This window comes from Acanthopagrus latus, chromosome 9 (genome assembly GCF_904848185.1).
Source record: "Acanthopagrus latus isolate v.2019 chromosome 9, fAcaLat1.1, whole genome shotgun sequence".
Taxonomy (NCBI): Eukaryota; Metazoa; Chordata; class Actinopteri; order Spariformes; family Sparidae; genus Acanthopagrus; species Acanthopagrus latus.
Genome location: NC_051047.1, coordinates 18434610 through 18452709, shown reverse-complemented (window position 1 = coordinate 18452709; position 18100 = coordinate 18434610). Strand labels below are relative to the sequence as shown.

The 18100-nt window shown below is 41.7% G+C and overlaps 2 protein-coding genes across 4 annotated transcripts in view; both read right to left on the bottom strand.

The window, feature by feature from the left end:
* LOC119025841 (receptor tyrosine-protein kinase erbB-4-like) overlaps window positions 1-956 on the bottom strand; it is a 338953-nt gene extending 337997 nt beyond the window's left edge. Inside the window, exon 1 of the mRNA XM_037109810.1 lies at window positions 816-956. The gene's annotated coding sequence lies outside the window, so the exon portion shown is untranslated. The remainder of the gene's footprint in view (window positions 1-815) is intronic.
* Window positions 957-12828: 11872 nt separating this feature from the next.
* ikzf2 (IKAROS family zinc finger 2) overlaps window positions 12829-18100 on the bottom strand; it is a 199249-nt gene continuing 193977 nt past the window's right edge. For all 3 annotated transcript variants that reach the window (XM_037110834.1, XM_037110835.1, XM_037110833.1), the window contains one exon: window positions 12829-17587. In XM_037110834.1, the coding sequence (XP_036966729.1) occupies window positions 16788-17587 (800 nt within the window). In that variant the 3' untranslated portion in view covers window positions 12829-16787. The remainder of the gene's footprint in view (window positions 17588-18100) is intronic.

Sequence of the window (18100 nt, the reverse complement as noted above, 5' to 3'; positions counted from 1 at the left end):
ATTTCCCTTCGCATTTTTTTTTCCCCCTCTCAGCAAAAACTTGTGTGGTGGCTGAAGAGTCAACTGCATCTCTGACTAGCTCTGTGTGAGCCTGACTCAGTGAGCAATGAGCGGCGTTAGCGCATTACACACACATGATTACGTGGCCATTTCCTCTGCGAATGAGTCTCATCAGAAGTCAGTGAAGAAGCCACTGAGTGTGTAATTGTTTCCCATTAGGGGGAAAACGTTGACTGCCATTGAGTCGCGTCTCACTGCAGAGTTTGCTGACGAATGCTCGCTGTCCACTGAGTGGAGCGGGCTAATTCTGCTGTGGGGTTGTGATGGAATTGCTCAAAACACTCAAAACCACCGGATCAGTTTTAGGGTGAGGGTGGTGCCTCATGTTTCTCTTTTTTTTTTCTTCTTTTTTTGGGTGAGAAAAGAACTGCAGGGCAAGAGTTCATATGTTGATTATCATAAGTTGATTCACTGAAGTGACACCAGACTTTGAACATTATTATCAGTCATATCAGTGCCTGCAGCACTTACGCCTCTGCGGCTCGGAAGCAGTATGTGACTGTATGGACCGGGATTTTTCTGTTTTTATGTGCTGCTTCGAGCTGTGGATAAAAGTCCAGAGTGTTTTTGTGTCTGACTTTACTGACAGGTGTGCTCTTGTCTCATTGCACAGTGTAACCATATCATCACACACACACACACACACACACACACACACACACACACACTCACTCTGTCTCTGGAGCTAGCACTGCACTGATGAATAATGGGTTAGCATGCGCCGTTGTGAAGGTGTTGTAAATTGGATAGCTTACATTGCAAATTACCAGGCCGGTCAAAAGTTCAAATGAGGCCAACCGTGTCAAGTGAGACGAGAGGATGAGGCAAACAGAGGACTTTTCTCAAGTTATTAATGGCTGCCTGGCACGGTCTCAGCCACTGCACTGCTAGGCTAGGGTGATGGGGACGGAAGGAATAATGGCGTTTTCCTTTACACTGCTGCCATCTAGAGGGCGCCGAGGGAAGTGTCGTCATCACCGCCAGGGAAGGTGGGAGGGAGGGCTGCCTTTCTGCCTCTTATGTCACTCCAGAGACAGACAGGCAGACAGACAGGAGTGAATGTTTACACCTACCTCCATTGCGTCTTCAACAGTTTTTAGCTTTGCACCATCATTTTCATGCACTATCCAGTGAGGGCTGCACAAAAGACCCAAGTCTGTACAGTTATCACTCATTTGTATTTATATTTTTAACTGACAATCTACACTTTTCTCTTCAGTCATTTAGTACCCATTTGTATTTATAGACATGAATCTAAGAACAAAGCCAGGTGTGTTCTGTTTATGTTAAGTTTGGCAATGGACAGATTTTGTTGTTGTTGTTTTTTACTTGTTTTTTTTTTGTTTTTTCTTCTCCCAGTTGCTGTGGCGATGTAAGCATCTGTTCCCCATGCAAATCAAACTGGTTGAAAATGAAACGGAAAAAGTGGAATTGACACACAGACAGATGCCAGAATAGAAAAGACGAGAATAAAAGAAAAAAGAAGCTCCCCGATTAAAAAGAAAAAAAAATCTGGTTTAATATATCTCAATTGAAATTATAATGAAAAGAAAACCTTATCTACATATAATCCAAAAGCTAGTTGGCATGATGTCTGGCCCCTCATATTTGATTGCAACAAGTTGCCACTGGGTGGCGGTAAGAGAAAAGGTCTGAAGTTGTGCACAAGTGGCTATCCAACAGTTACTGCAGAATGAACTATAGGGGGGGGGAATGTTATGTGGTCTTGAGTGTTTTATGTCAGTGGGTGGCCGGAGAGAGAATGTGATAAATGCAGCGTAAGTGAGATAACGCAAGTAAGAAATCTTGACCTCTCCCAAAGCCTAACAGCAGTCGAAAACATAATTTACTAAAAAACTGTATTTAACGGCAAAGTAACAATAGACGATAGACTCGCTGCTTGAACAAACAGGCCCCTTTCCTCTTTCCAAGTCGAGCAGTGTGGAGATAATGTACAGTGGATGAATACATGGCTGCTCATGTGAAAAAGCTCCATAAATAAACTGGCTCTGCAGTAACTTATGTTCTCACCAAGTCACCCGGCATGAAGTGCTACGAGTCAGTCTCTCGCTCTGAGCAGGAGAAAGCTGAGATTGGTCAGACGACCTGAATGGTGACTTTCCCAGGTGCACCTATTTCAAAACCCCGAGCGTGCATTTTGGAAAGACTCAGTCACAGTTTTGTGATGAATTTGAATTTTCGACTTAAACAAAGCACATGACTCTAATTGAAAACAAGTGTCACAGCAACAAAATGAGGTGTGATGTGATTTTTATAAACCAGTCAGACCAGCAGCAGAGCGATATGTGACATCATCATTGTCATAAATCGGTTGCAAGTGGATTTCCCAGCATGTTTGCATCGTCAACGCCGCCTCGAGAGCCAGGACTGAAGAAATACTTCCTGGCTGTGGCCATAAAGTCACTCTTCCTAATGTATCCGCTGTGGAGCTGGAGCATAATTCACATCGGTGACCATATCTGATGATTGTCAAGTGTTCTGTCACGGTGATTACTATAATTTTAACTTGAGAACAGAGAGCGGTATGTGGCCTATATATTTATAACATAAATTATCTGTCTGTTACAGTTCAGTTTCTCTCAGCCCTTGTAACCCTGTCAGCTACGTGACAATAATTGTTCCAGTCTCTGAAAAAAAAAAAAAAAAAAGGTGATAACTAGAGCGGTGCCTGACGGCTGAGGTGACCTCGGTTAACCCCACTGAGGGAGTGAGGGTAAAATGGTGGAATTTCATTAAAGCAGAAACAATTACAAGGATGAAAACAAAATGGAAAAAAAAAATAATAAATAATAATAATAACACGATTTCATGTTCCCAATGTCACCTGAAAAATACTGAACAACTTTGAAATTAATGAAGCTACAGTGAGACAGTAAGTAGTAAGAAGAAAATCAGAACAGGAATAAATTTCTACTTTCAGAACTATCAACTTGTCTTGTCAGAGTTGTGGACATTCTCTTGTTCCCTTGTAGTAAATTCCTCACTTCTGAAAGCCGTGACATCAAGGACTTTCCTGTACGCCGTGCTCTATTTGCAGCACGGGTTACAAGTGTGTCACCCTTTCCATCACTCTTCTCTTCAACCTCTCCCCTCTTGACCCGACCAGCCCGTAACCGCAGAGAATATGTGCTGACATTTGGAAAAAAAAAAAAAGGTGTGAAGCGTGCCTTTAAGTACCAACTGTTTTATTCTTCACTCTGTTTCTCCCTGTTTTCCCCCCCAGAGATAAGCTAAATGTGCACAGTGCTGATTGTCCAGAGTCCAGAGGGAAGTTTCTCCACGAAGTAAATGGTTATAAATCAACAGCGAGAGCTAATCTGATGAATGTGGAGTTATTTGATTGAAGGGGCACTGTGCAGTTTCTGGAGAAGAAATTCTGAACTTACAATTTACAATACAAATGAGGTAATAATACAAGCTCAGAAATATTTATTTTTCCATAAGGCTAGAAAGTTGGCAGGGTCCGCCACAGTAGTTGTGTCGTCTTTTAATGTTTTTTTAGTTTGTTTAGGCATAAAAAAAATCACTCAGTGTCAAAATTCTCTTCTTGGGGAAAAATGACTTCCCCAAAACTACAGAGTGCACCTTTAAGTTTGTTTCACAATCTTCTACGAATCTCCACAAACCTCAGCTCCAGCCCCCTGGCAAGATGTTTATTCAGAAAATGAAACTTTTGATCTTGCAGCAAAGACATCTTTTTTAATCTTTTGGTTTTTTTTGTTTGTTTTTTTTTTCCCAGACCCGTCTTTTCATTTGAGAAATCATTTACATCATGATTGAATTACCAGCAGTGACAGCACTTCAGTCTGAGTAACAGCTTCTTCTGAGAAATACAGTAATGCCAAAACAACTGTGAGGGTGATCCGCTGTGTTGTTGCCTCTGAGACGGTTGAACACGCGCAGACTACAAAGCAGAGCACAGAGGTGCCATAATTCAAAAATGTATTTCAGTTTGAGTGTTCCGTCAGAAACCCTGTCATCACAAAAGGTAATGTAGTATAAAGACAAAGGCGAGGTGTGATGCTGTGACAGAGAGCGTAGCTGATGCGATGACGACTGATGATAGAGCTCAGGGAGGGGCCGGCTCTCTCTCTCTCTCTCACACACACACGCACACACACACACACACACACACACACACACACACTGTGTGTGTGTAGCCCACATTCAGCAGTGAAGTGATGCAAATGGAATAACATAAAGGGGTGACATTTACTTTTGCACTTTGGTTTACAGTATGTGTGGTTGCCCTTTAAATCACTTGTGATCATTTTTCGAACATGACTCCTTCTGTCGACCCCTTTTAGGTCCCACCTCTGAAAAAAAGAAAAAAAAGAAAACAGAAAACACTCTCTATGGAGACATTTTAGCAGCGAACACACGTGTTTTCTCTTCTTCAGTCTTCAGATTAGGCTGATTGTTGGACTGAGCTGGTGAAACTTCCTTCTCTTTATTTGTCTATGTAAAAAAAAAAAAAAAAAAAAAAAAAAAAAAGGTTTTGTGTTCACGTTGGTTTCCTGTTTTCGGTTCGGCTCATCGCAGCTGTGTATCCATTTATGTCAAACCACCAGTGCATGTATCCCCACATCCCAGTAAACCCTGTAACTCATGACGGCCCTTAAACCGTGTCTCGCTTCCCGGTATGTTTTCACGGTTCAAGCCAATCAGCAGGTGCGCGCCGCTCTACAAAACCCTGCGCCTTCTCTCTTTCTGTCACGTTCTCTCCTTCCCTTTCTCAGACGCAACCATCCCTCTCTCTCTCTCTCTCTCTTCCTCTTAGTTTCTCTATCATTCGTTCTCTCTCCCTCTCCCCTCGCTTTGCTCCCTCTTCAACCGCCTTCCTCTTCATCTGTCTTTTCTAGGATCAGCTGCAGCTGTTTTCTTTTTCTTCTTTTTTTTTTTGCCTAAAATGCATCTCTTCACTATCTCACAATCTCTTTGTGCATGTTGTTCACCCCTATGTCCCCCCCACCCCCACCCCTCCACCACCACCACCACCACCTCTAGACATGGCTGTGCAAAAAACGCGGCTAGAAGCGGAGGAAAGAAAAGTGGAAGTTCCCCCACAGTCCTTCCTCCCCACACGATTATTGCGACCTCGCTCTTTCAAGCGCTCGACCACAAATCAACCCAACATACATACCAGGAGGCCTCTGCAATGACAGTCTTCCTCACCGACATGTGCATAGGGTGTCAAAAGCTTGGCCTCAAAAATCTACACTAGCAGCTTCGACTGCAAACATAACGGAAGATATTATTTGCTGAGCAACTTTGTCATAATGCATTGGTTTATTTGCTGAAAAAGTGAAGAGATTTTGAGGCCCCTTGATTTCACTGCTGACACCATACTGGGTTGATGTGGAAGTTAAAGACTTGACTTGAGACACCATGACTCGATTCTGTCTGTGTTGTGTTTAATGTTTGCAGCTTTGAATATTACATTTGAAATGTCAAAAATGTTCACTGTTGTTTAGGTTGGCATCACAAGTACATTTCCAACTGAGGGGACACTTTGAATGGCATTGTCATGATTGGACGACTGCCCTGTCAGTCAAATTTCCCGTGACAAACCTCACAGTTGGTTAATCGGATCATCATCATCGCACGCCATCGTGCCAAGGGTCATCACATTTGATAACAAGAATTCCCATGTGAAGAGAGAAAAGGAACTGTTGGTTGTAAGACGTGCTCATCAGAGCACAACATCAAACTTTGCTTGTAATTTGAAGACTCATTCAGATGGCTGTCTGCGAGTGCTGATTTTAGCTAATGGTGGCCGATTGGAATCTGTTCTGACAGTACTTCTTAACTCACTATAGTTTACCTGATAACAACTTTGACTGAGATTAAATAAATTACCTTCACAATGTTTTTATTTTTTATTGTTAGGTTCAGGTCAAAATGCAAAAGGGTCATGGACTTGTCTAAGAACTAAGGACTTGAACAGGAAGTCAAAACATCTCCATCCATCATTGTGGCAACCAAAACAGGTATTTTAAGCCAAACCATGATGTTTTCCTAACCCTAACCAAGAGTTGCCGCAGTTTGTTTAGAGCAAAGTGTTGCACATAAAGACTTCAAAACATTTATTCTGGATGTTGGGGTGCAGGGGGTAGAAAAAGGGCATGAATTGGTTTAAAAGGTTGACACCTGCTTTGGTTGCCACAAACATGGCTGGAAACCCCCACTTCCCATCAAAAAAATCCTGTTTTGCTTGCGTCTCAGACACGGCTGCAAATAGTACCGAGACCTCCCTAAAAATATCCTGTGGTCGCCTGCTTACAAAAGGTTATACATGAACAGTGGTCACAAAAGCTTCGCAGTTTTGTCACCTAAATTAACTCCACCACCACCTCCTGGTATGAAAGTCACGTCCTAAGCACGTAATGTGACCATGATATGACCCACATTGTTGAAATGTCAACACAATACGTATGACAGGGACAAATCAGCGTTCCACAGAAAAGTTAACCGCCAACATTGCCACTCGGGCCGAATGACTTGAGTCGACCCACGGCCATGCAGCTCTGTGACACCCAGCATTCCCCAACACTGACATTCCACCGATCAATAACTGAACTGAAAGTTCTCATATTGCATCCAAAAAACGAGCAGCACGAACACACAAAGTTACTGTGCGTGATTTCACATTTCTACAGAGCTCCAACAAACCTTATTATCTTCTAAGCATAAGGGTGTGTAACAGAAATGAACTGGGTGTGTGCGGGCTGCTGCTTTGTGCGCACGCATGTGTGTGCATGTCTTTGCCGGTGTGAGTGTGCGTGTGTGTGTGTGTGTGTGTGTGTGTGTGTGTGTGTGTGTGCGCGTGAGGTGTTAAGGGCCAGTCCAAACATCCACCATTACCTGGCAGGAAAAACAGGAATAGGACTCGTCAGCGGGTGATTGCACAACGCTTTGCTGTGGATTCACACTCGGCTGAAAGAGATCTGAACTGCTCCCTGCGCTGTAACATGAAACCGAGGGGAACAGGCTTCACCACATAGACCGACGCAGCAGTGATTCGAACATTGATGATCCGCGGTGTTATTTCTTAACTTAAAGACCATACATCACTCTTGAAACCTGTGCTGTGTGATTGTATTGATCAGATGGGTTGTGGGTAAAGAAATTCATTCTTTTTTTTTTTTACAAATATTGAAATTATATTGATTTGGACCAAACTGAAAATTATACTTTTCCTATAAAAAACATATTTGTTCACAATACATTTTCACATGCTACGTCTTGGATAAATTATCGTTAGTCTCCAGAGCCACCGCAGGGTGTGTTTGGGTGTTAATATGAGTGTGTAAAGTGTGTCCTCGTGTGTAGGCGTGGGGTAGTGAGAGTTTCCAAAGCTTTTAACACCACCAGACAGCTTTTGTTGTCTAACAGGAGCTGCAGAAGACAGTAGAAAAAGAAGAGGCATGGGCAGTGATACCCAACAAAGGAAGTCTCATAACCAGAACCACAAAGCTGCCTCAGCCCTCTGCCCTGTGCAGAGAAAAAGTAGCAGCACATTCTCCCACACATCGAGGTGACACTCATGCGTAACACAGGTCCAAGTGCCATTAATCTTTGCCGAGGATATAAATGCATGATACTGAATTCCAGATTTCAGCCCTGAGACCCAAAGAGTGTTGAAACAATCAGGAAACTGTTATTTTATGAAACAACAGAACACCCCTCACTTCACACTCAAAGCTCTGTACTTGGCAGACAAACCTCTAACATATTGCAAATAGCTTTGGTGCATTCTGAGGTATGAAGAGCTCTATGTTTCACTTCTTCAACAATCTTGGGCAGACTGTCCTTCACCATTCTGTAACATGGTGGTTTAAAATACGACCTTCCATACAATCGCGTTCAAGTGGCGGTTCTGGGCTGGTGCTAGTGCTGGTCCAGTCACATCGTTCAGTCTCTAATTTCCCAGCATTGCTCGGAACAACTATGGGAGACTACAACAGCTCTGCGTGATGCAGTAAGTTTTTCTCCTGGCTTGGCATATCTACATCCGCATCCAAAGAATGACTGCTCCTCGGACCACCGCTGCTTCAATTTGGTGTCCATAGTAATCGATTTTCTTTATTCTGAAGTTTTAAGCTGTTTAAGTTGATAACCCAGCCCCTGACATCAGCAGTTGATCGAGCCCACAGAGTGCTGGTGCCGATCCGGAACCAGTTTACTGGTTTACTTTGGTTGTTGAACCACAAAGCCCTCGTCGCCTGAATCACCTTGGTCTAAAAGTAGTGGCTGGGAATACTTTAATGAAGCGGTGATTCAGCTCTCAACAAGAGGAAAATGCCCCAAACTGAACAAACGGTTGACTGTACCCTAAAGAGCAACATCTGGGTTTTGTGCCAAGTAAACAAAGATTATTAACGTGTCCTCTGTGACGATGACACAGCCACACAGCTCTAAGTTCCTTTGAACTTCTGTCCTTCTACTCAAGACAAAGAACATCAAACATCATTTGTACATGATGGCCAGAATTCAAAGGTAGCTTCAAGACTGAAGGGGACAGCATAACCGCTTACTGCTGCTCACTATATGAGACTTGCTACTCTTTGCCGTAGCCGTAGCTATCTACAGCCTCTGAGACTGCCATTCTCTAGTTTTAAGACAGGTGATACAGTGCAGCTGTGATTACAGCAATTGTGATCAGGATCAGGATCAGGATCACGACACCAGGGACGAGAAGACTCGTCAGGTGGAGAAAGGAGAGGCATGGAGAGGCTGAGGACGGAGGGAATGTCTGGCACCAACAGACAGAGTCTAGTACTGGGATATCGGAGGGTCACTGGTGCAGTTCCAATGCTCTGCATGCCGAAGTGTCCTTGGACAAGATACTGAACCCCAAACAGCTCCGGATGTGCTGGTCGGTACCTTGCACGGCAGCGAAACCATCAGCGTATGTATGAATTGCTGTACGTTGCCTTGGACAAAAGCGTCTGCGAACTGTAAATTGAAGATTTATTTCAGCCAGACCAGAGGTTGTTGTGACAAAAGACGAACCAAATCTGGCGAGTGTTAATTGTAATTCAGCTCATGTCAAGGTGGTATGAAGTGTGTTTTATGATGAGTTAATGAGGCAATTAAGCTCCTAGAAGATAGGAAAGATAGAAACTTGAGTTCAGTGGTTATTTTTTCTTTGTTCACTTTTATTTGGTTCACCGAGTAGCAAATTCGCTGCTTTTACATCTCCCTGCTGAAACTACAGAGGACTATTGATCAGACTACAGATCAGACTATTGCCGCTTGTGGTAAATAGTGGTGTTACTGGACAGTACTGGCCAGGGCTAGCTGATTAGCATGCTAACAGTGGGTATCTCTGCAACACAATAGAAAGACACCTTTGACGTAATGTTTATACAGTTATACAATAAAATCATGGCAATATTTTACAAACTGATCATTTAATGTCGGATCAAAATTTAATTTTCCTGTATTATCTTCCTATAATGCGAGGAATGTTTTTTCAGAGAAGGCTTTCCGCCAGACAGTGGGGGCAGGTGCGTCACTCCTGCATTTTTTTTTTTTTAAAAGGGACATGCATGAGTCAAACAGAGATATAATCTGGAAGAGAACAAACAATCAACCGACAAGCAGGTAAATACAAGAATCACAAGATGAAAAGATACAGTTTGGGGTCTGTTCAGGCGTTTACACTTCTCAGTTTTGCTACCGCCTTCATGCAGCTTTGATTTTGTGTGTGTTTGCTGTGTGGATAAGCGTGTGTGTGTGTGAGTGCGCGCAATACACAGATTAAAGAAGTAAGGGGATGAAGAAGACTGCTCTGACATTTAGAGGCTTCAACAGGCTTCAGCGCCCACCTGTTCTTAGACAAAGACTGGGGAGGAACAACCACCAGTCATTACAAGGCAAACTGAGGCAAAGCACACTATTTGACACTATTTCTAGATGTTGTTCTTTATGTCGAGACAGAGGATCGAAACAAAATAATAAAGCACTGTTTACCACTGTGGTGGAACTGGAGCTGCCGGACATTTTGTTTAATTTATTTACATTTTTTGGGCAATAAATTTGTCAATGTTCTTCAAAGTCGCCTCATGTATCGGTATTTGTGACACATTATATATTAGAATAATAAATAAATGTATTCAGAAAGTGAAATCTGATTGCCGGCTTATATTGCTCTGCTTCACGCCAGCCGTGGACCACACCACTGATTGTAATCTGACCCTAAATAAAAATAACACTGGCTCACGCCTTCTGCAAACTGTTACACTGTCGGTGTAACCCCAGCACTTCACGAGTGGGACTTAATTGTCTCGCTGTAATTACCTTTTTCTCTTTCCATAATTAATGTCCAGGAAATTGGCCTATTACAGTTGAAATGAAAAAAGAAATCAGCCCAAAATAGAACTCACACATTGTGTTATTTTTTTTTGTATGATTGTGCAGAGCAGCTGGTGAATTTGAAATCTGCCACTGAGCTGCTGAAAGGTGGAGAGACAGACAGTGGTGGGAATTTAAGAATACTGCAACCAGGGCTGAGCTATTAGGAACACACTTTTGTGGTAAAAGACCATTCAAGTAAAACACTTTCAAACACAATTCAAATATTCTGGGCTCACAGAGATAGAAGTGACACTTGATTATTCAATCAGCTCAAGACTGGATGTCTGTTTTTACTGTGCAACACCATGAATAACATCATTTAAATTCTACTGGGGCTTATAACACAAAGACTCCAAATCAAATGCCGGCAAAACCGCACATAAGTGTTCTACTCACCTCTCCAGACAAGTTCAATCCATTCAGTTTCCATGTTTTTGCAACAATCACTTTTTTTCTCACAATAAAATCTTGCAGCTGCATGGAATATAGTAACAGAAAACTGTAAAACAATGTGTCTGACTTCCCTTTGTCAAGATTCACAAAACAGCCGAGGCAGTCAAATCCACTTCTTTAATAGAGAGAAACCCATGCCTTAAAAATATACAATGTATTCTTCACAGCAGTGTGTCTTCATGTAATGTCACTGATGTCGAAAAAACAGGGCTGAACAGTCCGCCAACTTTCCTTCACCACATTCAGTGTTGGGGCTGATATATGTCATGAGAAATTACCAAAGGAATTCGATCAGTGTGCGTTCCTTTCGATAAATAAATCACATACTTTAGGACATAAAAATACACAACCTATGCAAATACCTGAGAGCCCTCACATCAGAAAAAGTTGTTATCAATGTCAGAGATGATCGATCAGCACACGTTTTCTGGATGATTTCGATATTCAGTGCCAAAATATACACCTTTCATATATTAATTCTTAAAAAATACATTTCACCTGAACCCAGTCTTTTACATTTTTTGTAAACATTTTTTTTTTGTATCAACTTAAAAAAACACACAAAGGTTCACAAAACTAGTTGCATTAACATTTCAGCAGAAAAATAGACATTTAGCACACGCATTTTTCAAAATTTACAAAAAAACATCCCCGCGATCGGAAACAATAGCAGTGATTTTTGATTTTCAAGTAGACTCCTCGCTCACGAGGAGGGCTGACAGAGAACCTTTGTTTTTTCTTCCTTATTTTGCTCATATGGCTGCATCATTTAAAAGAATTTGTGTACAAGTAAGGCTTGTCCTAATTACAACGTTACCACGAGACAGAGAGAAACTAAGTTTGTGCCCCAAAGGTCTGACCAAATATAACCAGGAAAACACATTAAAAGTGAGAGAGTGAACAAAACACCCTGCCATGTTGTGCCGGCTTCAATTTAATTAAGTTCTTCTCTGTCTATTTGTATTCCTTCTAAAGGTGATCAAAAAAAGAAAGAAAAATCAAAGTAGCATCAAAGGTTCACTATGTAGCTTTTGGAAACAAGTTTTAATCAGAAGAGACTGACGTGCCTAAACAAACTAAATAAACACTCAACACACTCAATGCAGTTTCGTACTGTTTAACTTCATATGTGGCAGGTCCTGCCACCATTCTAGCTTCAAACAGTGTTCTTGGGACTTTATATTTCTTTCTGAGAACAGCTTGTTTATCCACTTTTGGAAAAAAAAAAGTTTCTGCATTTGAATAATTACCTCACTAATATTGTAAATGTTAGAATTCTGAGTTTGAATTTCTTCTCCAAAAACTACACAGTGCCCCTTTAACTTACATGTGATTGCGGGATCAATAAAAGGATTCGTTGTTTTAGGAGGACCCCTGTCGTTACAGATAAGGCTTCAGATAATGAATATATACAGGAATAATATAGTAGAGGAATGTATAGAGTCAATATCACAGCTGCGAGGTGTAAACAATTTCCAGTGCCAATACTTTACAGACAGTAAGTTTTTTTTTTATGCTAACTGGGCACCAATAAGAGAAGCAACATGTAAACAGAGAAAAAGCTGCCTTCTGATAACAAGTAGACACTGAACATAGAGAAGTATATCACTGAGTTTAACCTTAGAAAATAATCTGTTTATGCTGAGCCAATGTCCAACTAGTAATGCCAAAACTGTTTGTAAGTACTACTACAACAAAAAGGAACATGTTCATAAGATAGCATTGTAAAATGTGCGTCTCCAGGATTGTTCATAGGAAAGACTAACCTTCATTCTGTCAATGATTGTTTTCCACTCTAACTACACTTTAATATAACAGCTAGGGGAGAAAAATGTGAACTACATATATATATATATATATATATATATATATATATATATATATATATATATATATATATATATATATATATATATATATGTGTGTGTGTGTGTGTGTGTGTGTGTGTGTGTGTGTGTGTGTGTGTGTGTGTGTAAAAAAAGATGCTGCCTTAGTCAGGACATGGACATAAAGTGCATGGCCAACTGTACAAAGCACAGTCTTATCTGAGTCTTTTTCAGAGAGACAGTAAATATGAAAGCGCTGCGACGTCCCTTGTGAACCGAAATCTGTCGTTGTTCAACGCACTGTGCACGATGGACAAGCGATTTGGAAAAGTGGCTTATCTCCTACACGCTGTTTCCACTTTGCATACATGAGCTTTTAATGTCTAAGCATGTTTACAGAGGTGATGTGGAACGCTACAGTTTTGACAAGTGCCTTCAGAGTAGAACGACGTGTTAGCCACACACTCATACTCTCACTTTTCCTCTTGCTCAAGCTGTCTCGTTCTGCATCCCCTCTGCACAAGGTCATACAAGAATGTGGCGACATTACGGGAGAGAGGAAGCGCGAGAGACATTAGTGTGTGTGTGTGTGTGTGTGTGTGTGTGTGTGTGTGTGTGTGTGTGTGTGTGTGTGCTTGAGATGGTGTTAGTGAAGAGCAGAGAATGAGCAATCTGATTCTTACAGTAGGAGATAAACAAGCCAAATGGCCACCATACGCATCTAAAATCTGGTCTATTTCAAAAGGGAGTCATTTTTTTTAGGTGTTCAGTCGAAATTAAAGCTGCACTACAAGACATTCAAAGATGCCAAGGACGCCTCACAAAGAAGTATTTGTGCAGGGATGCTGTGATGTTTTCCCCTGTATTTGTCATGACATTCAAAAAGGACTGACGGCATTTGGAGCCGAACATGTAAGCGTGTTTGCTGAGTTGCAAAACAGCCCAGACGAAGCGGACCCCCGCCAAAAGCACTGGGGGAAAAAAGTACACTTATATTACATACTCACAGACATCCACACAGCCTGAATCACAAAGTGGGATGGATCAAAAAGATGGGCATAAAGCATACAGTGAAGTACATCAGAGAAAGGCCACCCATGCCTTACCCTTTGCCTCCTGCATCATCTGTTTGGTATACATTAAAATAAAGCATCTTGCATTATACTTTCAGTTTAATCAGCTAAAGCCATCTTAATTAGAATTATTTGCCATCCTCTGTCATTTTATGATCTATATTTGTAAGTCTGCTAGTTTAAAGCAAAGTTTAGGAATCTGTGTGTTCAAACTGCAAGCAACATGACCCACAAGCCACCAGGATTTGTAGTTTTCATAAGAGCAACCAGGGAAAACAAACTTAGTAAAGAAAGTATGATAACAGATTAACTTTTTAAAGGTCACAGAGCTGACTGGAACCGTAACACTGCACATTTTGTTACTTCCTTGTTTTGCTTTGTGATATTTGCTTCATGATCAATCGTTTTACCTCGTAGATGAAGATGAACTGAATAGATGCCAATTAGGATTTTTGAGAAACAAGTCAAAATGCAAGCAACACATTCAGTTTCATGAGCTAGAGGTTAAAGTTTAGAAAGATTCAACTTTAATTATTAATGTCAAAGTATATGTGTTTATTTTGTTGTTTTTAATATATTTACACACTGTTATATATGCAGGTGGAGTTATGTGTGCAATTTTCAAGAGGAAAACATGAATGTTTTAAAATATGGTATACAGTGTGCATCAGAACAGCTTTATTCAGTGACACCTTTTCAAAAATTGTTTGAGCTGATTCTTTGTACAAGACTTTCAAAATGTCAAATAATACGGCAGCAGGAAGTCGGTGGTCTTTTTTGTGCAAGTAGTGGTGCACAAGTGCTTTACCAGCCACTGATAAGTGGAAAAACAATGGTGGTGCAGGTAAAGACTAAGCGACTGATCGTGAAAACATGCATGGTGATACAAAAATATAAACTTGCTAGCTAGAAATGCTACTTTTGGCTACAAGAATAGCTGGGCTATTACTGCAGCGTAACAAAGACAGAAAAAAATAGCCGACTATATGTCATAATAACAGTCCAAGTGAATTAATGAAGGCTCAGCTGAATCCTACAAATTGGGTAAGAGGTAGCTTTCTGCAATCAGCCGGCTATATAACCTTTTTAGAGAGTTAGCATTAGCTTTAGCTTGGTCTGGACAAGTTCTTCACAAATGACGTGTTGATCCAAACAATAACAATTTAAAATGAAGTTTGTAGCATGTTTTTGTTAATATTTGTGGAAAAGATAGTACTACAAATTGTGTACGTTGTAGTAAGTTGTGATATAGGCTACATCTGTAAAACTAAGTGTTGTTGACTATTGGACTATTTTCAAATGTTTTTTGTTTTTGTTTTTTTAAATAACAACAATCTTGTAATTAATAAAGGCATTTATGTTTGCAAAATAATTCCTGCAGTTAGAAGCAGCATTACTGAAGCAGAACCAAATACTGTCAAAATGATGGCACAACTATTCGACTTTCTATAGCTGTAGATAGACACATTTAGAAACCACCACAGCTCTGGCAATCAAGCCCACATGGACACCAAGTTGCTTGCAGCTAGAACACCCAGCGCCAGATGACCCTATCAGTGTTTGTATTACACCATTGCTCATGGGAAAACCAATGAGCATAATGGGCCAATACAATGTCATGAAAAACAAAAGACAGGAAAAAAAACAATCCTCTGATATCTGCAATATCACACCGGTAAGTATTCATATATGGTAGCATGGCTTTTTTTATCTTTATTTTTTTTATTACACCCAATTTAAACCTGGTATTAAAATGTGATCTGTACCTGGATGTGTTATCCGGATGAGGACAAATGCATTTTAATGCGATCGGATCTGCCTGACTACATCTGGAGGTAGTGTGGCTTGCATAGTGTTTGGATCTTAGGTCGGCGTAAACAGACGATCCATACAACCTGCTGAATACGAACTCGACAATGCACTGATGCAGTTATTTGTTTTTTTTACTTTGTATAAAACTTGGTTTAAATCAGAGAATGGGCAAGTGAGGAGGCAGAAAGAGACATGCCTCTACTGACAACATGTCTATTCTGCGCCATGAAAGCTTCGATTGATGCTTTATTCCACAGAATAGTGTGAAAAAAATTAAGCAGTCACAGAGTAACTCACATGCTAGTAATGCAACATATTGGGACAGAATGACACAAGGAAAGGGATAACTTAATGCACTACGTTTGCCGAATTTACAAGCTGCCACAAATGTCTAAGAATTTGTTGCAGACGATGTTGTCAAGGTGTCTTAAGTTTCCCTTAGCTCAACAACTCAAAAAAAATCTATGCTTTTTTAAGGGAACCTGGGACTGGCTGATTTGCTGCTACCTGAAATCACTGTTTCAGAGGCTTTTTTCACAAGGACAAAGATCAGTTTTCAGTGTTAATAAGAACGCATTAAAAATACCAGGTGGAAACAAGGTGATTATTGGATTGGTAACGATTGGAAATTCCAGGTTTGAAATTAAGGGTTTGAGACTACCTGAAGTCTTCATCTGTGTTGTACATCTTGCAGTACTTTCATTTTTTCTTATAATAAACTGTATCGAGTGCATTGAGGCCACAGGACAGAAACGTGTCCTTATATCTTGTTACTTCTTGAGAGTGAAAAAAATAGTTCGGTGACAAAAGCGTGTCGACAGGACAAGCACGAGGAGACATTATCCAGTAAGAATAGAATGAAAGTCGTCTGACAGCTGCTCTGTTATACATTTCATGAACATTAAGAGAAAAAAAACAAAAACAACTTACCTTCCTTCGTCTACATTAATTCTAATTCAGTATGTAGAAAATGTGTCTTTGGCCCATACCTTCATATGATTGTTCAACTTTTCAGATTCACAATAAGTAGCTTAAAAAGAAGTCTATGCTATGATTGTGCTACACTTGTCTACAGTGTCATTCAAACTGTGCAGTCTCAGAGGTCAGGGGATAAGGACGGATATCAGGCTATTGCTCCTTTTCCCTTCTTTGCCTTTTCCCTTAATTCCTACCCATTCTCTCAATGGAAGGTGTGTTCACCGCGGACTATGTGAGAGGAGAACTCGTAGCGGTCTCTGCTGCGGTGACCGCAGATGTTGCACTCCAGTGGATCTCTGTATCCGTGGCAGCCCATATGGATGGTGTACATGACATGGTCCAGGAAGAGCACCCGACAGTGCTCGCACTGGAAGGCGCGCAACTCCTGGCCCTCTCGTCCAAACACCCTAACCCCTTCGTGGCTCGCGAGCCTATCTGTGGCCGCCCGCATCGTCCCAGTCCCCACTCCTGCCCCACTTCTGGGTGATGCTTCTGATAGCCGCTCACCTGAATACACCACAGCTGGACTGGCTCGAGACCTGAGGCCGGGAGGGGGGTTGCTTCCATGGTAGCCCTGCCTCTCCTGAGGGCTGCTGCGAGCTGAGTCAGCTGAGTCGAGTCCACTGTGGTTAGGCGATTCCTCTTGCACTTTCTGGTGCGGCTTGCCGAGCCTGCTTAAAGCAGTCGGGCCATTTGTGGTGTGATGGCCCGGGAGGTCATGTGGCTGAGGTGGCAGTGTGTCACAGTTTCCTGGACGCTCTGTTCGTTGGCCCAGCGGGATGACATGGTGGAAGAGGGGGTTGATGGGCATCATCTCGGCCATAGAGAGAGGGGGACCTGGATGGTGAAGCATGGGCCGAATGCTGTCCGACCCCAGGTATGTGATGGCGTTGCTGATGGCCTGGTCCATCACGTGGGCCGGCAGCAGTTCTGCCTGCTTCTCATACTTGAGGCCCATCTCATAGCTAACTTCAGGGTAGCTGTACCGTAACATCTTTTCACCTGCACGAAACAGAGGAACACTATGACTGCACAGAAAATCCTCGACTCAACAATTTCAACACGTACGGCACAACGCATAATAAATGAAGAGGCACTGGCAGGCATGGAGGGCGACACTCTTGCTTGCAGCTACGAACAAAAGGAGAAGAACAAGCTGTACAAATATGAGCAAGACTTGACTTCACAAACTTATATCTCGCCGATATTTCAGGGCTTGTTTTTTTGGCGTTTGTTATTTTGCACTTGATGTTCTGCATGTACGCATCTAATGAGGTGGAAAGCCCCATCCATCTACTGCACTGTTTAACCCCTCCAGAACAGGGATGCGGTGAGCTGTTTTCTCTCGATAAGAGCAATGGCAAAGTTACAGGTGTACCTAACCACAGAGTGAAAAACACTTCCTTGCCTCTCAGTCAACAGCTTTGCTCTAGCTTGCTCAATCTCTCTCTCTCTCTCTCTTTTTTCTAATAGTGTGGCAAATTAAACCAAATTCAGAGAAAGAATCTGTGCTCG